The sequence below is a fragment of the Phaseolus vulgaris genome, chromosome 7 (assembly GCF_051622355.1).
Source record: "Phaseolus vulgaris cultivar YP4 chromosome 7, ASM5162235v1, whole genome shotgun sequence".
In the NCBI taxonomy this organism is placed as follows: Eukaryota; Viridiplantae; Streptophyta; class Magnoliopsida; order Fabales; family Fabaceae; genus Phaseolus; species Phaseolus vulgaris.
This window is the reverse complement of record NC_143504.1, coordinates 4,582,168-4,601,762: the sequence shown is the minus strand read 5'-3', so window position 1 is coordinate 4,601,762 and position 19,595 is coordinate 4,582,168. Positions and strand designations below refer to the sequence as shown.

The window sequence follows — 19,595 nt, the reverse complement described above, 5'->3', positions numbered from 1 at the left end:
ACCACTCCTCATCAAACATCTCATTTAAGTAATTCAACAAAATATTCTAAAACAGTTCAACTCATTTATATTATCATTCAAACACTTACAATTCTCAATCACAAACACCTTCAACAACTTATTCACCTTAAAATCAATATAAAATATTCAAAATCAACTATTTCGGTCAATATATTACTTTACTCTTTAAAAAGAGACAATCCTGCAAGCAAAATAATTGGAATTGGTGACTACGTCACCTCCACATCCAGAATCTTCTAGGATTTTATTGAAAAGAATAAGACTAGCTTCCCTTTCCTGAACTGAGAGCTCCAAATCTACCAAAAGCTTAAATGTAATTAACCTGCACCACAAAGTCCTAATCAAAATCTAACTGGATAACTAGGACCTTGAGTTAACATAAATTAACCCTGGAGCTAAAAGAATCATATGCAAAGCATAGACAGAGACAAACCTAATAAGATCAAAATTAACTCAAAGGAAAATGAGTCAAGAATGAACTTACTCTATCTGAGATTCTGATTGGGTAGTCTTGTAGTCTTCGCTATTAGGAGTCTAATGGCGTACTCTAATCGTCAAACTGATAAGCGATGAGGTTAGAATTTAAAAAAAAAAAAAGAGGAAAGGGAAAAAAAACTTTTAAAGAAATAGTGGGTCTTTTAAAATGAAACATGAATAACTGAAATTTTTATTTATATGTTCTTTTCATTTTCATAATAAAATATTCAGATGTCATTTAAAATATACCACTGTTTTAAGATTATTTTCTAGATCGCTACATAAAACCTCTTTAGCCAAAAAAATAATACAAACCAAATTTTAAAAACTCCATTTAACCTTTTAATTTAAAAAAAATACGAGAGTTACATCTACATAAATTGTGAGTTAAAGAGAATAGCAATACGCAATCATAAGATGTGTTGCAGTGAAGACCACTCGTTTCAATTCAACAATATCATACTAAGTTCACACCAGTTTTTCTATTGTCAAGTAACTTTTGTGCCAAGTTAAACAATGTTTTCACATCTATTATACGTATAAATTATTATTATTATTATTATTATTATTCAATATCGATTAACTATTAATATATATTAATTGTTTAGTTTACTTTCTTTTGCTGCACGCGAGTTTAAGATAACTCTAACATGACTAAAAAATTAAATGCTTTTTGTAGGTTCTTACTTTCGGAATTCATGATCAATGTGGGCTTTCTTTTTAAACTGAATGATTGTATACTAATTATAAGCTAATAATGGTTAAGAATCTTCAAATTGTATACCTTTATTCTACATAGCTGAGTGTGTAAGAAGCTTATCTATATAAAATATACAACAAAGGAAAAGGATAGATAAAAGAAGGAAAGAAAGAAGAATGTGACTATAATAAAAATAATAGAACTTGTTTTTGTTCTTAATATGACAAATTTGAGTGGTACTGATAAAAAAATTAACTAATCACAAATAAATGCCTCGTGCATTTTGAAAAGTGCAGACTCCACTACCATGTGAAAATTGAGTAAGAGGGGTGAAGCTGTGGGAGTGAGTATTATTTCAAATATATCACAATGATATTTTTTGTAATATATTATGTGGTATTCAATACAAATAAAAAATATATATTATAGTTAAAGATAAGTAAATTTTAGACAATTTAATATTATTTAATGAAAAACTCCTAAAAAACTAATCTATTTATAAAATGTTACAACTCAAGTCTATGAGATAGTATTAAGGATTAATCACTACATATTGTTCACTAGAACTATATTAGACATAAAATATAAATATAAGTAAAATACAAAGTTATAAATTTTTTTTATAAACATAGTATCTAATTTTTTTGATAAAAAATTAAATCTAGAAAATAAAATAAAAATATCTATCATATAATTTAATATAAGTTCTAATTAAAATAAAATAACATAAGAATATAATATATATTTTGTATCAATTATTCCAACCCTTATCTCTTCGACAAATTATAATTAAGATTTTATTTATAGTGATTTTATTTTCATTTTTAATATAAAATAGAATAAGTGAAAACCTTGTTTTTAAATAAAACTAGCAAAATTAAATACTTTTAATATTACTAATTGTTTTGCTTATACTTAACTAAAAAATATCACACTAACACTCTCTATTACTTAAGAATCATATTACACTCAATGTTTTTTAAAAACTTATTTGTAAACATTAAAAAGATAATTATATTTGCCGATAAAAATAATAATTATATATTATAAAAACTCAAATATAATAAAACACGAGTTATCGGTTCACCTTTCAGCTAGTGCATAAATTGGCTGCAAGCTCTCTCTTCTTTTTTTGTACAATTTATTTTTTAAAGTTATTTCACTTAGTTTTTTAGAAAGTTACGTTTTTCTTTTGTTAAAAAAAATTCTAGCTTCTTTTAAATTTTCAAAGTTTTTCTCCAAACACATATTTGACCTGATTTCTCCTTCTAAAACGAAGAAAAACAAGTGTTTTAATTTTAAGCCAAACACTCTCTTAAGATAAACTTAACGTAATGTTAGTTTAATCACACAAAAGTGCTTCTGATGCCTTCCAAGTTCCATCCTCCTGGCGGTGGCAACTTCCATTTTGCTCTGATAAGAATCAGACTCTTCACACTTTTTTTTCTTTGATCTTTATTTTATACATCAAAGTATGGAGAGAAAGAATCAATATTTCTTTATCAGGGCAGAGAAAGAATCAATATTTTAATCTCCCTGGTTTGGTTTCACTTTTTTTTTATCTCTAATCAATAAGCTTTTGTTTTAGCTAATGTTTTTTAAGTTATCATCGTCCTGAAAAACGGTAAACTGTTTAAGATATATTAAGTATAAGAAAAAAAATAATTAAATAAGATTTATTCTTAATTCTTAATTCTATATTGGAAAATACTTTTATCTTGATGAGATGTTTGAAAACATCAATAATGAGATTTGACTAAGTGTATTTCATAGTATTTTGTTTTTGAGGTGAGCTCCACTTTTCTTTGTTATTTCATATTATCTTGGTATGCAATAGGGTCGGTTGAAATTCCACCTTAAAATGTTTGTGTGGTCACATTCTTATCCTTGCACGTGCTATTTTGTTTTGTATTAGTTTTCCTATACCTTTGTCCTGTTCAGGAAAAGCCATGTATAAAGTTTGGTATGGTTCGAGATTGATTATAGAAACAGAAAGACCATAACCATAACCAGAAACAGAAGAAGATAGGTGCGCGTAATCATAACCACACGATTAATATAATCACATATTCATCATCCACCAACAAATGTTTTATATATATTATATCCAAGAAGGGACGTGATTGTTTGCTGGAAAGAACCAAAACAAATAGTTAATAACTATTCTACAAGTTGCATAATTTGTTTGTCCCAAGCACTTAAGCTTCGCTAGCAACAAAAGAAACACACGCTGTCTTATTTTATCGATCATTTGATTTCCTATTGATGTCTTATCTATGGTATGTATAAATTTTTTTTTTAGAAATTTCAAAGTATCGATTAAAATAAAGATAGTTTATCTGTATAAGAAGAGCAATCTTTATTTTATAAGTTGGTTGGATGAGTTAAATTTAAATTAAACTTTTAATATAAGATCAAAATTTATTATAATGAGATTTGTGAAGTATGATCGTGTCATTTTTACTGAGTTTGTTCCAAATACGAAATATTTATCTCTTGATGTAAAACAAATGTATTGAAAATCCCATAAAAATAAAATAATTTTAAAATATATAATTGAAAGTAATCATCGTGGTACAAACTAGTTTTGTAATTGGTGATAATTATAATGATTTATATTTTTTAAAATATATAATGAATTGATAGATAACATTATTTAAAAATAATATTAAATATTTTTTTAAAAAACCTACACAACTAATAAAATTATAAAAAATAAAATATTCATTTACAAATATTATTTGTGCTAATAAGTTTGTGTTTGCTTAATCAACTAAGTTTATTTGGTATTTTAGTTTTTATTTAGATTTTTTTTTCTTATTTATTATTTTATCTAGACTTAAAGTTGTTTTTGTATTTTTTTCTTTTGCATGCATTTGATTTGATTCTTACATGTTTGCTTTTTTATTTTAATGAATTATTTCATATGATGATAAATAATTGTTAAAATATACCATGTTAACTAAGTTCATATAGGTTTCATACGAATGTTTAACATGAGTTTTATAAAAAAAACATAAATAATAATACTTAAATATTATTATTTCTAAAAATAGACTCTATTAAATAAAACTAATTTTATTAATATTAAATATATATATATATATATATATATTATAGAAAAATTGGTGATTGGTTCGGTACCTTCAATGTTAAAAAGAACTGCCTTTACATTCTTGACTTGATAAAAGAATAATTTTTTATATATTAAAATTATATTATCAATGAGCTGGCATTTACTTTAAATATTTTTATATTTTATAATTGATTTTCTTTTATAAAATTTTATATCAATTTTTAAAAAAATATTAAGCATAAAAACTACAAATTATAAATGAGTATGTAATAAAGCTATAAGTCATTTAATAATTAAAATATAATTAATTTTAACAATAATTCATATTATATATTTTATACTATTGATGAAACTTATACATAGTTTTTGTTATGGTTTGGTTAACTAAAAAAAAACAGAATTATAGTAGCCATTACAATTAAAAGATACAGTAAAATTTACCTAAAAATTAATTAAAAAAATGTCAAGAGTGCCATGCCTCCCAAGGATTAACCTAGGTATGTCCCGTCTACTATGCTCCATAATGACTATAAAGAAGAGGTTTTGCATCCATAATGAACATGAAGAGACTTTTAATTTTGATGTTACAGACCATGCATGTATGAGGCAAAGTATATTACTGAGAAAAGAGTAAGATATATAATAATGGTCGTCTGAGATTCCGGATAAATTGATAGGAAACGGGCTAGAATAATTATTATTTTTTTATTGGCAGAAAATAATAGATGACAACAGAACATTAATTTGCTTAAAGCCATGCAATGCATGAAGTAACATTTACAGCCAATTAAAAAACAACTTTTCTATGATTTTTTATAAAAAAAAAGTTATGATATATGATATTTATTTATGACTGAATAATAATACAAACGGTCATATTTCAAATTATGCGTAACAATTCATCGAAAAAAAATATCCGTGTTTGAGGCAACGACTCATTGAGAATCAAACACAGCGATTGAATGCGTAGGACAATAAGTCTCTAAATATGAAAAACTTCCATTACATTTTGAAAGAGAAAATCAGCATGTGTTGCTTTTGCATATGCATGATGATGACAAGCACTGAATTGGATTTGAAAAGGATTAATGTTTTGTATTTAGCCTAGTTTATTGCTCTTACAAATCCAGGTGTATAAATTATAAAGTAAAATGGTGTTTGTACTACCACGACCGGATGACTCAGTGAGTCGGTCAGCACTTGAACCATCAAACCACTTAACCACGATAAAGTCATGTGACGATACCGACCGATCCATGATGACAATATATGAGTTGACCAAGTCAGTAGAGTTAATCCATAATTAAGAATTCTTAGCACAACTCTAAACATGGACCAACCTCCTAATCCGGCCCACCAACGAAGATCCATTAAGGTAATATAAATAACACAGATTCCAAGAATTAGGTACGTCATTCATAGTACTTTGACAACCGAGTGCCGACAACCACTGACTTGATCGTACGACCGAAAGGAGGAGCAGAGCAATGTTCTCTTGACTCTATTCGAGAATCGTTTCCATAGATAATAGGAATTTTATTTTCCATTCTCCTCCTTCTCTAACCTTCAAGTCAATGAACTAATCAGTGACTTTATTCGAAAATCAAACTTTAATTTAGTTAAAGAACATACACGCATAGGGTTGTGTTATAAAAAAGTGTTTTGGACATAATAGAATTTAGACGAACCCCACACAATCTTGTTATGGTTATTTGCATATTATATAAAAATAAGTAATTGGAGGACATGCATTGGAATAAAATGGTTCATGCGGAGCTACAAATTATAAGGTATATTTGATATTTAAAGATGATAGTGCGCACATCCAATTATCATAATTGATGAATGGTGGTATTGTTTATATATTTGAATTAATGGGTGGTCCAGAGTTTGAGTAAATCGCGCAAAGGTGTTGATTTTTGGAGCCATACACAATGAAGCTTCAATTCCAAGTGGAGAAAAGAAAACGATTCTCACTAACAAGTTATTTGAACCTCTAATATTGGTGACCCATTCTTGAGCTATGCATATGCAATTACAACTCCCTCGTTTAACTTGCATCATGGGATAAGATTGGTGATTTGTAAATTTCCCATATCTGACCTACTTACACTTGTTGAGTTACCCAACTCTTTACGCAATGTATGATTCCTTCTTTCAAAGTCTTCATCATCAATCTCGTTATCTATCATCAGTTGCATATGCATTTGACTGCATGGATTTCTTGGATTCATTTCTTTTATGCCTTCTTCCACAAGTTTCTTCCCTTTTGCTTTTCTTTTTCTTCTTTAGCTTCATCGATAGTATCACCAAATCTCTCTCACCTTTTCTCTTTACTCCAAATCCTAAACGGTAACTTTTCTATCAACTTATTACTCACGTTCCTTTTCCACGATCCTCCCTTCGGCTAGTTTCTAGGCTACTTAAAAAACAATGTATGACCCATTTGATGATACAAGCCTGTTCCTTACTTCTTCATGTACAGATTGGGCTAAGTCCAACACCAATAGTCTGAGCCCATTGGCCGCCACTTTTTTTTATACTGGGTGTTTTTTTCAAATATGATGGAGTGCAGGAAGAAAGTTGTTGGGGGTGAAGGAAGAAACACCCTTATATTTTATTGGCCAACCAATTGGGCCAATAACATCATCTGAGAGTATTGGAAATTCTGCACCAAATCCTTAACATTTAATGATATAGTAAAAATATAATAATGTGTGTACAGAACCCAATCAAATCTGCAACAAATCTATTTCACACTCTTTCATTCACTCATTCTTCCTCGAACTTCTATTTCTCTATTCATCTCGCATCTTATTTTCTCCATTTTCTCAACCAAAACCACACCTCCTAGGAAAGTCATATATAAAAAATATTTTCATAAACATAGATATAATAAAAGACCAAAATATTTTAGATATCACTTTAAAAAATAAACATAATAATAAGATAAAATATAATCAATATTTTGTAGTAACTAAATAAAAGATATTTAAGAAATATGGGGTTATTCCATTAACACACAAATGTGAGGTTGTTCCAATACATCCAATAATTCCATTAACACACAAATGTGAGGTTGTTCCAATACATCCAATAATTCCATTAACACACAAATGTGAGGTTGTTCCAATACATCCAATAATTCCATTAACACACAAATGTGAGGTTGTTCCAATACATCCAATAATCTCAATAATCTCACATCGCTTAATAGTACAGGCCAAAGACAATTTAAATATAATTTCCTTCATTAACACACAAATGTGGGATTCTTCTAATACATTTAATAGTCCAAAATCAAGTAGGAGTAGAGATCAAAGAAAATTTATGAGCAGGTAGCAAGTAGTAGGTAGCAGGTTGCATATAGCAGGTTGAAGGTTGCAGGTAGCAGGTAGCAAGGAGCAGGTTGTAGGTAACATGTAGCAGGTAGCATATAACAAGTTGCAGGTTGAAACTTGCATATTGAAGATTGCAAGTTGCAAGTAGCAGGTTGCTGGTAACGGGTTGTAGGTTACAGGTAACAGTAGGTTGCAGGTTGTAGGTTGTAGGTTGCATGTAGCAGGTTGCACGTAGGAGGTAGCAGGTAGCATGTTGCATTTAACAGGTAGAAGGTAACAAGTTGATGGTTGAAGGTTATATGTTGAAGGTTGTAGGTAGTAGGTAGCAGGTAGCATGTAGTAGGTTGCAGATAGGAGGTAGCAGGTACCTCGTTGCAGGTTGCGGGTTGTAGGGAGCAGGTAGCAGGTTGCAGGTTATAGGTAGCAGGTTGCATGTTACAGGTTACAGGTAGCAGGTTGCATGTGTTTAGATAATAGGTTGAAGGTAGCTCATAATACATAGCAAGTTGAAGGTAGTAGGTAGCAAGTTGCAGGTTGCAACTAGCAGGTTACAAGTTGCAGGTTGTAGGTAGCAGGTTGCAGGGAGCAGGTTGTAAGTAGCAGGTAGCAGGTTACAAGTTGCAGGTAACAGGTTGTAGGTAACAGGTAACAAGTTCTAGGTAGCAGGTTATAGGTTGCATGTAGTAGGTAGTAGGTAGTAGGTTACAGGTAGCAGGTAACATGTAGCAGGTTGCAGGTAGCAGGTTACAAGTAGCAGGTAGAAGGTTGCAAGTTGCAGGTAGCAGGTTGCAGGTTGCAGGTTACAAGTAGTAGGTAGCAGGTTATAAGTTTCAGGTAACAGGTTGCAGGTAGCAGGTTAGAGGTAGCAGGTTGTAGGTAGTAGGTAACACATTGCAGGTAACAAGTTACGAGTAGCAGGTAGCAGGTTACATGTTACAGGTAGCAGGTAGCAGGTTGCAGTTAGCAGGTAGCAGGTTGCAGGTAGCAGGTAGTAAGTAGCAGGTTGCTGGTAGTAGGTTGCAGGTAGCAAGTTGCAGGTAGCATGTTGCAAGTAATAGGTAGCAGGTTGAAGGTAACAGGTAGTAGGTTGTAGCTAGCAGGTAGCAGGTAACAGGTTAGAGATAACAAGTAGCAGGTAGCATGTAGCAGGTAACAGACTGTTGATAGTAGGTTACAGGTAGCAAGTTGCAGGTAGCACGTTACAGGTAATAGGTAGCAGGTTGCAGGTAACAGGTAGCAGGTTGTAGGTTAGCAGGTTGCAGGTAGGAGGTAGCAGGTTGCAGGTTACAAGTAGCAGGTAGCAGGTTACAGGTTACAGGTAGCAAGTTGCAGGTTGCAGGTTGCAGGTTGCAGGTAGCAGGTAGCAGGTTGCAGGTTACATGTAGCAGGTTAGAGGTAGCAGGCTGCATGTAGGAGGTAGCAAGTTGCATGTAGCAGGTTACAAGTAGTAGGCAGCAGGTTACAAGTTACAAGTAGCAGGTAGCAGGTAGCAGGTTGTTGGTAGTAGGTTGCAGGTAGCATGTTGCAGGTAATAGGTAGCAGGTTGAAGGTAACAAGTAGTAGGTTGTAGGTAGCATGTAACATGTTAGAGGTAACATGTAGCAGGTTACAAGTTGCAGGTAGCAGGTAGCAGTTAGCAGGTTGCTGGTAGTAGGTTGTACGTAGCAAGTTGCAGGTAGCAGGTTGTAGGTAATAGGTAGCAGGTTACAGGTAATAGGTAGCAGGTTGCAGTAACAGGTAGCAGGTTGTAGGTTAGCAGGTTGCAGGTAGCAGGTTACAAGTAGTAGGTAGCAGGTTATAGGTTGCAGGTTGCAGGTAGTAGGTTACAGGTAGCAGGTAACAGGTTGCAGGTAGCAGATTGCAGGTAACAGGTAGCACGTAGCAAGTTGCAGGTAGCAGGTTACAAGTTTCAGGTAGCAGGTTAGAGGTAGCAGGTTAGAGGTAGCAGGTAGCAGGTTGCTGGTAGCAGGTTGGTGGTAGTAGATTACAGGTAACAAGTTGCAGATAATAGGTAGCAGGTTGCAGGTGATTTGATTATTTAAATAGTACGTAATTAACTTTTTGAAAAAAAATTATAAAATATTTATGGTGAAATAAATTTAAATTTAATTATGTGTCATAAGTATATTTTGTCTGATAATTTAAAAATAAATTTTACTTTTTAATTTAGTAAAGTTTATTTATTCATTTTAAAATAATATTAAAAAAATTATATAAATTAAATGAAAATTGAGCAGTTTTTTACTAAAATAATGATATATTTATTAACTAAAAAATCTGATATCTATCTATATATATATATATATTATTTATTCACATATTTTATTTAATTTTAAAATTTAAAAAAATAAATGTTTTAATTATATACTAAGTTTTAATATAATTATACACATTATATATTATGAAATAAAAAATGCGTTATATTCATATTAGTATATAAGGTAAGGTCCCCATCCCTTGATCTCCATGCGTAAAATTCGTATATATACCTCAGGCAACATCATACGAAACCTTTATACCTTATCAAATCCGAATTATCCATCATTCTTGAATTTTGTCCTTTTCCCTATGTATAACATGCATAGCCTTTGCACCATGATTCAAGGGACGCAAGTTCATATGAAAGTGACGAGAATTTTTCATTTAATGTAAAAGAAACCAAGTTCATCATGTCCTAATGAAGTAGTTGTTCTAATTCTTTAAGCTAAACGCTAAGCTAACAAGTGTAAGATGCAATTCCCCAAACGTGCTGCGAAAGGCAAAAGCTACAACAACAAAATTGTTTCCTTTTCTTACCTAGGAGGAGATGCAACTGATGAGACAAAGTTCTTATTCTTTTCCTCCGCCATGAACCAAACTCAAAATCCGTTTCTTACCTTGACTACAAAACCACAAACTCCAAGGCATCATCACCATTCATTCATTCATCAATCATCTCCAGCATTGCACAAACCAAAATGCGCAACAACGACCACATACCCGTTCACCACGTCCACGGTCCGACCCCGAAACCCTTGAAACTGAACCGGCACCGCTCCGTCCGCTACTATGTCCACCGGGTCCACGAAAGCCTCACAACGCGAGTCTCCAAGATGATCTGCGCCACCTTCTTGGGCCTCCTTTTAATTGTGGGCCTCATCACCTTCATCCTCTGGCTCAGTCTCCGGCCCCACAGGCCCAGGTTTCACATCCACGAGTTCAACATGCCGGGCCTGACCCAAAATTCCGGGTTCATAAACGCCGTCATAGCCTTCAAGGTAAGCGCGCGAAATTCCAACCAGAACATCGGGGTTACCTATGAGTCCATGGAGGGAGCGGTTTTCTACCGGGACCAGAAAATAGGCTACATGCCGTTACTCTTTCCGTTTTACCAAGAACCCAAGAACACCACAGAGGTGAACGGCGAACTTAGCGGCGCCTCATTGACTGTTAGTAGTGAGCGGTGGTCGGAGTTCCAGAGCGATAGGGGTGACGGTAGCGTGGTGTTCCGCTTGGAATTGACGTCTGTTATCCGATTCAAGATTTCGTCGTGGGAGAGCAAACGCCACACGATGCACGTCAACTGTAATGCTGGAGTGGGACCTGATGGTTCCCTCTTGACCAATTTCAAGGACAAGAGGTGCCCTCTTTATTTCTCTTAGCTTAATTAAGAAAACGAAAACTGCTCTAATTAATTCATTAACTTATTCTTTTTTTTCCCTCTCTTTTTATTATCTCAATTTTTATTTTTAAAAGGATTCATTGTTGCTTCATATTTGTGTAATTTTCATAATTTTCTCATATTTATGTTAGAATTTGTTAAGATGCTGAAAAAATAACCTATATTACTTTTTCTCATTCTACCTCCATGAGTACTCGACTTTAAAAAACTAATGTTAAAGTTCATTTGTTCACATGTTATCAATGGTATTGGAAGCAAAAATAAGGTATAGTAAGAAATAATTTTATACTTTGAGATAAATAATAAAAAATTGTACATATTTTTTAATTTACTTTTTGGTTAAACCTGAAATTCCAACTCTCTTTTTCAGAATTGTTTTCATAGAAAAAATAAGCATTATTTATGCTTGATTATATCACAATAGTATGAGTTTATTTATTCACGAAAGTATATGATTCTATCTAGTACTTATATAAGCTCAATTCCCAATATATAGGACTTTGATTTTGAGTTTAGTCCTACACAAAAAACATTTTGCTTTCAAAATACATAATGTGACCTAATAATTAGAAATTATAACGAGGAAGGAAAAAAAACTGTTTTTTTATAAAAGCTTTCACTTAATACTAGACTTTGTAGTTTATACTTTCTACTTTAATGGAATCTTCAAATTAAATCTATAAAAGACAGCTAATATTTTCACACCCACCAAACAAAAACGATCAATTAGTCGGTATAAAGATTAATTTAAAATATAAATTAATTAATAATTAAAATTTTATTAATTAATTTTAGAAATAATTTAAAAATTAATTTAAATTTTTTGATTAATAGTATAAATTATTTTAAATACTAATAATTTTTAGTTTATAAAAACATATTTAACTTAATTAATACATATTGATAATTAATTATTTTCTATTTTAAAAATTATTTATTATTTAATAATTTTCTATTCTTATTCTTAAATCATTGTGTCTTTTCTCTTAGTAATTTTTTTTATATTATTTTTAAGTATGATATTTTATTAGTTCGAAATCATTCTTTCTTATTAAAAGTTTCATGATATTAATAATTAGTTAATTTTTTTTCTTAACTTATTATTATATTTGTAAGAAAAATTATTAAGAAAACTTTAAATCTTACTTAATCTTATAAAATCAACAAATATCATAATCTCTAATTAAATATTTAATAAAACTTAAATAAAAAATATAAAGTAACACTTCCAATGTAATAACTCTCACACTAAGGTTAAAACATTGCTGTTAAAAGGGGGTTTAAGTGATTATTGTCTGATAATTTTGACGAAGACTTAAATCTAGATTAGTTATTTAAGAATAGTTTAATTGTGATTTATAAACTCTATCTTTTTAGTCCATTAAAATATCAAGAGAAAACCATATCACTATGTTTAATGTTAAAATTAGTTGGTTTGATAATGTTCAGCAACAATTCTTTTGTTTTCAACTTGTGATATATCTTAAAGTAAATGTCCAAAATGGTAAAGATATTCGGATTCATGCAAATAATAACTAATTTTAACAAAACTAACCGATTTCTAAAAAAATAATACAAATACAATTATCATAGATATCCACATAGTAGTTTATTAAAATAGATAATAAACCTAGAAAGTTTAAAAATTGGGATAATTGGGATAATTTTAATGAAATTGGGATAATTTTTAAAAATTATTAAAATAGATAAATTTTTAAAAATTACAAAAATAAGTGAATCGTTGAGAAAGATAAGTTAAACCTAGAAAGTTTAAAAAATAGTATTTGGAATTACGTTTTCTTAATCAAGGATTTGAATATCTTTTCAAAATAGAATACAGATTTTTTTTCATTTTTTATTAAAATTATTTCTTATATTATATACACCATCGCTAAGATTAAAATAATATATAAAATAATTTTTAAAAATATTTTATTAGTAATATAATAAATATAACTCATTTTTTTAATTTAATAAATTAATATAATAAAAAGAAAAAGAAAAAATAACCCTTCGAATTCATGGGTTTCAAACTAATTTCACTGGAAAATTTCTTTCCTCTGGACTAAGTTTGATTGAATGTGATGTTTTCTGCTTTAAAATAAAGAAGAAATCACACTTATATTTTGAGTTATTTTTAGGTGATATTCACACAAATGTTCAGTTTCTAAATAAAAACTCACGTGCTTTCAATAAAAGAGTAATATTTGATTTTATTTAATTGTAGTAAATTAAATTATTTAATTATAATAAAGTTTCATTAGTTATAGTAATTAATTTAACTGTTCAATTATAATTTATCTTAATTTAAATTTTGATATAATATTGATGAAATACACTATTTCAAGAAAGTATTGCTTTATTAGAACATCGTGATTCCCCTGTTCAAAGATTTTGTTAGAAAACCTAGTGAGAAAATATTACACAAAGGAAAGAAGAGTGTGAAACTTTAATGTTTCTAATTATTGAAGCTATTTTCTTCAGAAGAAAAAGTCCACTCTTGTATACTAATTTTTTCAAAAAAGAGTTATTTTTAACTATGACTTTCTAAATATGTATGATAAATTTTGTAAAGTCTTGCACCTATATATGACATAAATTTGACTTGGATGATTAAATTGATTGAGAGAAGGACTCTTAAAGGAAAATGTAGAGAGAACTTTGCGGAAGGTGATGGAAGAAGACACTCTTTAGACACCTAATTTATTATTTGCACTACAACAATTATTACTTTAGGCAACAGCATAAAATTGTGGTCTAAAGCATAAAAACCGTGGCCTAAAGTTTAGGCAACGATTTTTTAGCCGTGATCTAGGTGAGCGTGGCCGTTTGTAATAGGCCACGATTTTTATAAAGACAACAATTTTAAAACCGTTGCCTAAAATATTTATAACAGCCACAATTTTAAAAGCTTTGCTTAAAGTATTGACAAAAACAACAATACATTTTTTAATTTTAGATAAATTACTCATACAAAAATTCAAGATGAAAAGAATTAAGTATTAAAGGATAATGTGTATTGAAATAGAAGTAACCCAACAAGAAATCTCATATATTTTAATGCATGTGTTCAAATTACATAATCAAAAAATTTGTCTTAAAGTATAACGATAACAATCAACAAACTCAGTAAAAAAACATAATGTATTATTTCTTTACTACATATCAATAAGTTCATTCTTCATAGTCTTCATTGCCTTCAAACTGCAAAAAAATACATAAATATATACTAATTAAATCTAATTCAAATAAAATAAATATAGAAACTACCAAAATATAATTGTATAAAAATAATCAGTAACATGTCTTAAACTTTGATGTAACACTTTAAATAAATATAACACTACCAAAATATTTAATTCTTTGGACCATAAAAATCTCAAGGAAATAAATTATTAAAAATGCTAATTTTATACTTGGAGTTTATATGGTAATAAAAATATGAGTATTTTAATTATTTTTTAATAGGTAGGTACATGAGTATCATGCTATCTATACTTACTCCATTAATATTCAATATATATATAAAATTTTATTTATAACTTAAATATGCAACAAATAATAAAATAATTTTTTTTGTTAATTTTAGTTTTAATAATAAAATGGTTAATAGTTTTTATTTAGAATTTTTTAAAATCCAAATTATCAGAATAAATTTTTTTCACAAAATAAAATATTATTAATTGAAGAAGGGATTATTACTACCTTAGAAGTTTTAATTAATAATGACTTGGGAAATCTATTTAAACAAATGAAAATAGTAATTAACAACATAATCTAATATTATTGATTATTGCTTGAAGAAATGTTGTTAAACAAGATCCAAAACAATTTTAGTACAATTCACCAACCAAATGTTTGTCTCCTGCATAGTCACACTCATTTGCTAACTTGAGTCAAGCAAGCATTAACTTTACTGGTTCAGTAGTATTAGCCTTTGAAGTACATATCTTTGTTATTAAATTTCTCAAAACTCTTAACAAATTAATTGAACTATAGGCATGAAAGGGCATGCATGGTTCAACGATATATAGATTTTATTGGGAAATATTATTGATACCTTCCAAACTAGGCGATACTCAGATATGATATAGTTCACGTATTGGAAGAGAAAACTGGCGAGATCTTGCTGCAGGTAATAATTGTTCACAAAATCATTGCCTCCAAGAGTGATAAGTACTAGTGCTTGGTTTACATGCTTCCAAGCACCCTCTGCACCAATATACGCACTTAAATAGTCAACTAATTACTTATTAGAATTTAAATCTTGAAGACTTTCATTGAATTTAGCATAAGGTAAAAATAGATATATGATATCTCAAATAGTAAAATGAAGTGACATACTTTTCAAGAAGTTGAGCTTTCATTGGTTAAAATGATACTTTATAGCATAGTGCAAACAAATATTTAATCTCATACATGGAACCTAGTCCCCCGTAGCATTTAATCTTCAGTGTGAATGTGTAATTGTGTATAAAATATCATCTATGCAAGGACATACTATAGTTTCATTTTAAGTTAAAATAACCACCCAGACAAACTAATAAACCCAACAGTCACAGACTCTTGTGAATAATTCAAGTATGTGTGATACCAAAAAAAAATCTAACAGGAAAATTCAAGAAATCAAACAAATATCTTCAACTCAATACCAGGTCTTTGTGTCAAATATAATACAACTACTTGTTAATTGCTCCTCGCTCATAACAACCTTGTTTTACTACACACATAAGTTGTTTTACTAGTTTCTTACTTTTGAAGTTCTTAAGATTTTTTTTTTACAAGTTCCTCAACCTGTCCATCATCATCTAACCAACAAAAAACCAATTCAAACATCCCTACAGCAGCAAAAACACATTGCTCCCTGCACACAACTTCATTTCTAAACTAGTGGATCATAAGTTCATGATTACTTGGCATTTATAGACACCAGAGCTAGACACCTTCAGCACCTAAGGACCCTACAAAAACTAACATTTTGTTGCATAATTATGCAGAAAACATGTTCTGTAGCACCAAAAACAGAGGATATAAATAGAGCAACATATTGGCAAAAAACTAGTAGCAGCATATTGGCAAAAAAACTAGTAGCAGCACCTATAACATAGAAAGATCAGAAAAATGGCAACCCAGTTATGAATTTTCAAACAAAGGAATTTAGGAATTTTACTTGCCTTGAGCAGATATGGAATATCTTCTCTTGAAGTCACAAGCCCAATGAGTGTCGCTCCCAATGTACCTAGAATAGCTGAAGTAATAATCTACAATAATGATGAAATTGAATATATAAAAATTTATAAACTAAAATTATGGAGAAATACTTGTTGAAAAGTCATCTTAATTGCAGTCATCTCTAGCTTGATTTAGTTGTTGCCCCTTTGGGTTTGTCTTAATTGCAACCTTAAATTTACTACAGATGTTGCTTAAGTAGAACCATAAATCTTGAACAATTATAATCTTGTAAATCAGTTAGACATCCATTGTTAGATCATCTGCATTTGCAAATTGCAGCACATCAAGTCAGTAACATTCAAAATAACACTTTAATTATTTTCCACAACATAAATCCGGCTTTCATTTGCAACTTTAGGTTAGAAAAATAAAAATGAATTCAAAACAGACTAAAACTACTATTGTGCAGGTAATCATCTCTTTTATTGGGATTTAAGGGTATTATTCTTAGCTTTCAATACAGACATCGTATATTATTGAGTGATGATGAATGAAACGATTATGCATCTACAACACTTTTATTGAATCTTTTTTCACTTGCACTTGCCATTTCATATTTCATACTGGGTGAAACAATCCGTATAAATCATCCATAGTAGTAATTAAACAAGTATATCAATAAACACGAGCTTTAGGAGGGAATGATTCCACCTGTTCAACGTGTTCATGTGCACTGGTTTGTAATCTAACCAGATCTTATCATTCTCCCAATATCTGCAAATCAATGCACAAGTATTTTTATCATCAAAAGTGTTGCGGTAAATCAAGCAAACCAAATTCATTTTTGTTTTAGTTGACCAACAAGCCCTGCACTGTATAATTCTGCCTTGACAAAGCAAGAAGCCTAATGGATCACTAACCAGAATATATATACCATGCCCACGGATATAACAACAATTGAAATACGTACCAGATACTATCATTAAAAATATTATTCCATTGGCACCACTGGTTTATTGATTGTTTGACTACTAATACAAGAGAATGAAGACGCAAGCTCTGATGCACTTACGAATAAACAGGATTGTATCAGGATTCCCACTAGAAATGAAGAGAACTAACTCAATCCAAATATATACTGATGTAAATAGCAAATTAATTGAAACATGACTTACCCCAAAGTGTGTTTCATCCAGTTTTCATGAATGTTGAGAAGTAGGATAACATGGTCTAATAACATTTTTTGAATTTTCTATTGAGCACCAGCAGCAACACCGAGCACCAACAGCGGCGCGTTAAACATCAAAGGTGAATATGAAGTTTTCGTCGGTGTTGTGAGGCTAGAGACTTCCAGACACTCAAAACCCTAAAAATCTTCGAAATCCCAAACAAATAATAAAACAAAATTCATCCAAACAAGTCTAAGAAAAAAAACCCTAAATTATATAGTTGAAAGAGCGAGACATATGACAGACAGACTTACCAAAGCTCGGTGTTAAGTGAGGAGGAACATCAGACAGGAATGGCGACAAGAATGCAAGACAGTGAGATGAGATTGTGAGGAAGAACGCGAATGAGGAACGTAAGACATTGACGAAGAAAGCAAGCAGGAAGACCGCATGAGAGAGGAAGAACACGAAGAACACGAAGAACTCGAGGGAGACGGGAAAACAGGGTATTGGGTGTTGAGTGCATTCGTTTTTTTGGGTAAAGAGGGAAGAAAAAAAGCTTTTTCCCGCAAAATTATATTTCATTTCAATTTTTTCGTAGAACCAAAAGGCTACGGGTAGATAAGTGTGGTTTAAAGGGGCAACGGGTTAAAAACCGTAGCTTCTTATAAGTTTTAGGCCACATTTATAAAACTGTGGCATTTAGTAGGTTTAGGCAACACTTTTATACCTATGATTTATTTTAGCGTGGTCTAAACTAAAAAATGTTGTAGTGTTGTTTGTATATCTAGACATCACATGATATCTATATGTGTGTTTATTTATTTATTTTTTATCAACAATAATAAATAAATAAATAAAATAATTTCAGAGATAATTTAACTCATATCCATAACAAGACATTATAGCATATCTCTCCAACACACCCACTCCCAAACGAAGAAAAGAGCCACCATCAAACATAAACAAACCAAAAAACCACCAAAGCCACAAAAGGAGTAAACATGATAACCCAACAAATAAACAAACTAAAAGCCTATACGTAAAAACCAACTAGAGAAAACAATAATCGAACATCTTATAGCAAATTGAGACAAGACATATGCGCGTTTCTGATTAATGTTATTATTTAATGTAATTAATTTTTAATTTTAACAATTCAAAAAATTATTAAAATTAAAAATTATAAAATTAAACTGTTTATTACATTAATTTAAACATCGTTATGCATTTATTATTATAAAAATTAATTGTATTTTATAATTATATATATATATATATATATATATTCACGAATAAATTAATATTATACAAAGATGCTTATGTCATTTAGATAAAGAACAATTATGATAAATTCATTTTTCTGATATTTTTTATATAAATAAATAGACAAATGAGATAATTTTTTATATCATTATACTAATTAATACTTACTAAGACTATTATATCACATGTGTCTTCAAACTTATTTTTTTCGAGTAAGTAGTCCTCTCTAGAATTTGCAAAAATTAAGTCCTTTAAGGAGTTTATATATAAATATAATGTGGAGGAGAATCATATAAATAAGTGGTAAGATCATATGTAAATTGAGTGCTTCTTGTATAATTAGACTACTTAAATAAAGAAATATATGTCTTTTCAAAATTAATACCAGGTATTTGATTAGTTCCTGTATGAAACGATCTCACCATTCTTATTTAGTTTTTGAAAGAGAAAACATTTGTAGCAATTGATTTTACATCATAAGTTTCCACACTACAAGTCTAATAAGATTTTGTTTTATAAAGCTCATATTGAATTTAATAGTAGTGCTAGACGTGATTAACGTTCTGCCCTGGATTTTATTTTGAAGTTCAGTTTGATTATAATTTTGTTCTTAAAAATATTTCAATAAAATAAAAAAAAAATATAAATTATTATTGATTTCAATATAAAATATTTGATAATACTAATTTAAAAAACTAATTTGTTGGGAAAA

General features: G+C 30.0%; 2 protein-coding genes across 17 annotated transcripts; one reads left to right on the top strand and one right to left on the bottom strand.

Moving 5' to 3' along the window:
• The first annotated feature begins 10,252 nt into the window (after positions 1–10,252).
• LOC137828932 (NDR1/HIN1-like protein 26) lies at positions 10,253–11,367 on the top strand. The gene has a single exon (XM_068635698.2). The coding sequence runs from the start codon at positions 10,573–10,575 to the stop codon at positions 11,254–11,256; it is 684 nt and encodes a 227-aa protein (XP_068491799.1). The 5' UTR covers positions 10,253–10,572; the 3' UTR covers positions 11,257–11,367.
• Positions 11,368–14,307: 2,940 nt separating this feature from the next.
• Positions 14,308–18,300, bottom strand: LOC150025746 (GDSL esterase/lipase LTL1-like). 16 transcript variants are annotated; one of them, XR_016523393.1, is made up of 7 exons: positions 17,932–18,300; positions 17,624–17,822; positions 17,419–17,515; positions 16,598–17,222; positions 16,451–16,515; positions 15,337–15,488; positions 14,308–14,480 (listed from the first exon to the last, which is right to left on the bottom strand). XR_016523393.1 is itself a non-coding variant. In XM_090305204.1 (7 exons), the coding sequence occupies exons 4-7, from the start codon at positions 17,174–17,176 to the stop codon at positions 14,451–14,453; spliced, it is 273 nt and encodes a 90-aa protein (XP_090161330.1). In that variant the 5' UTR covers positions 17,177–17,222; positions 17,419–17,515; positions 17,624–17,822; positions 17,932–18,205; the 3' UTR covers positions 14,308–14,450. The 16 variants fall into 16 exon arrangements, 7 of the variants coding, with proteins under 7 accessions (XP_090161330.1, XP_090161332.1, XP_090161327.1 ...); XR_016523392.1 differs by having other exon boundaries at positions 16,451–16,537; positions 17,160–17,222; positions 17,932–18,205; XR_016523394.1 differs by having other exon boundaries at positions 16,451–16,537; positions 17,160–17,222; positions 17,419–17,507; positions 17,932–18,205.
• Positions 18,301–19,595: the final 1,295 nt, after the last annotated feature.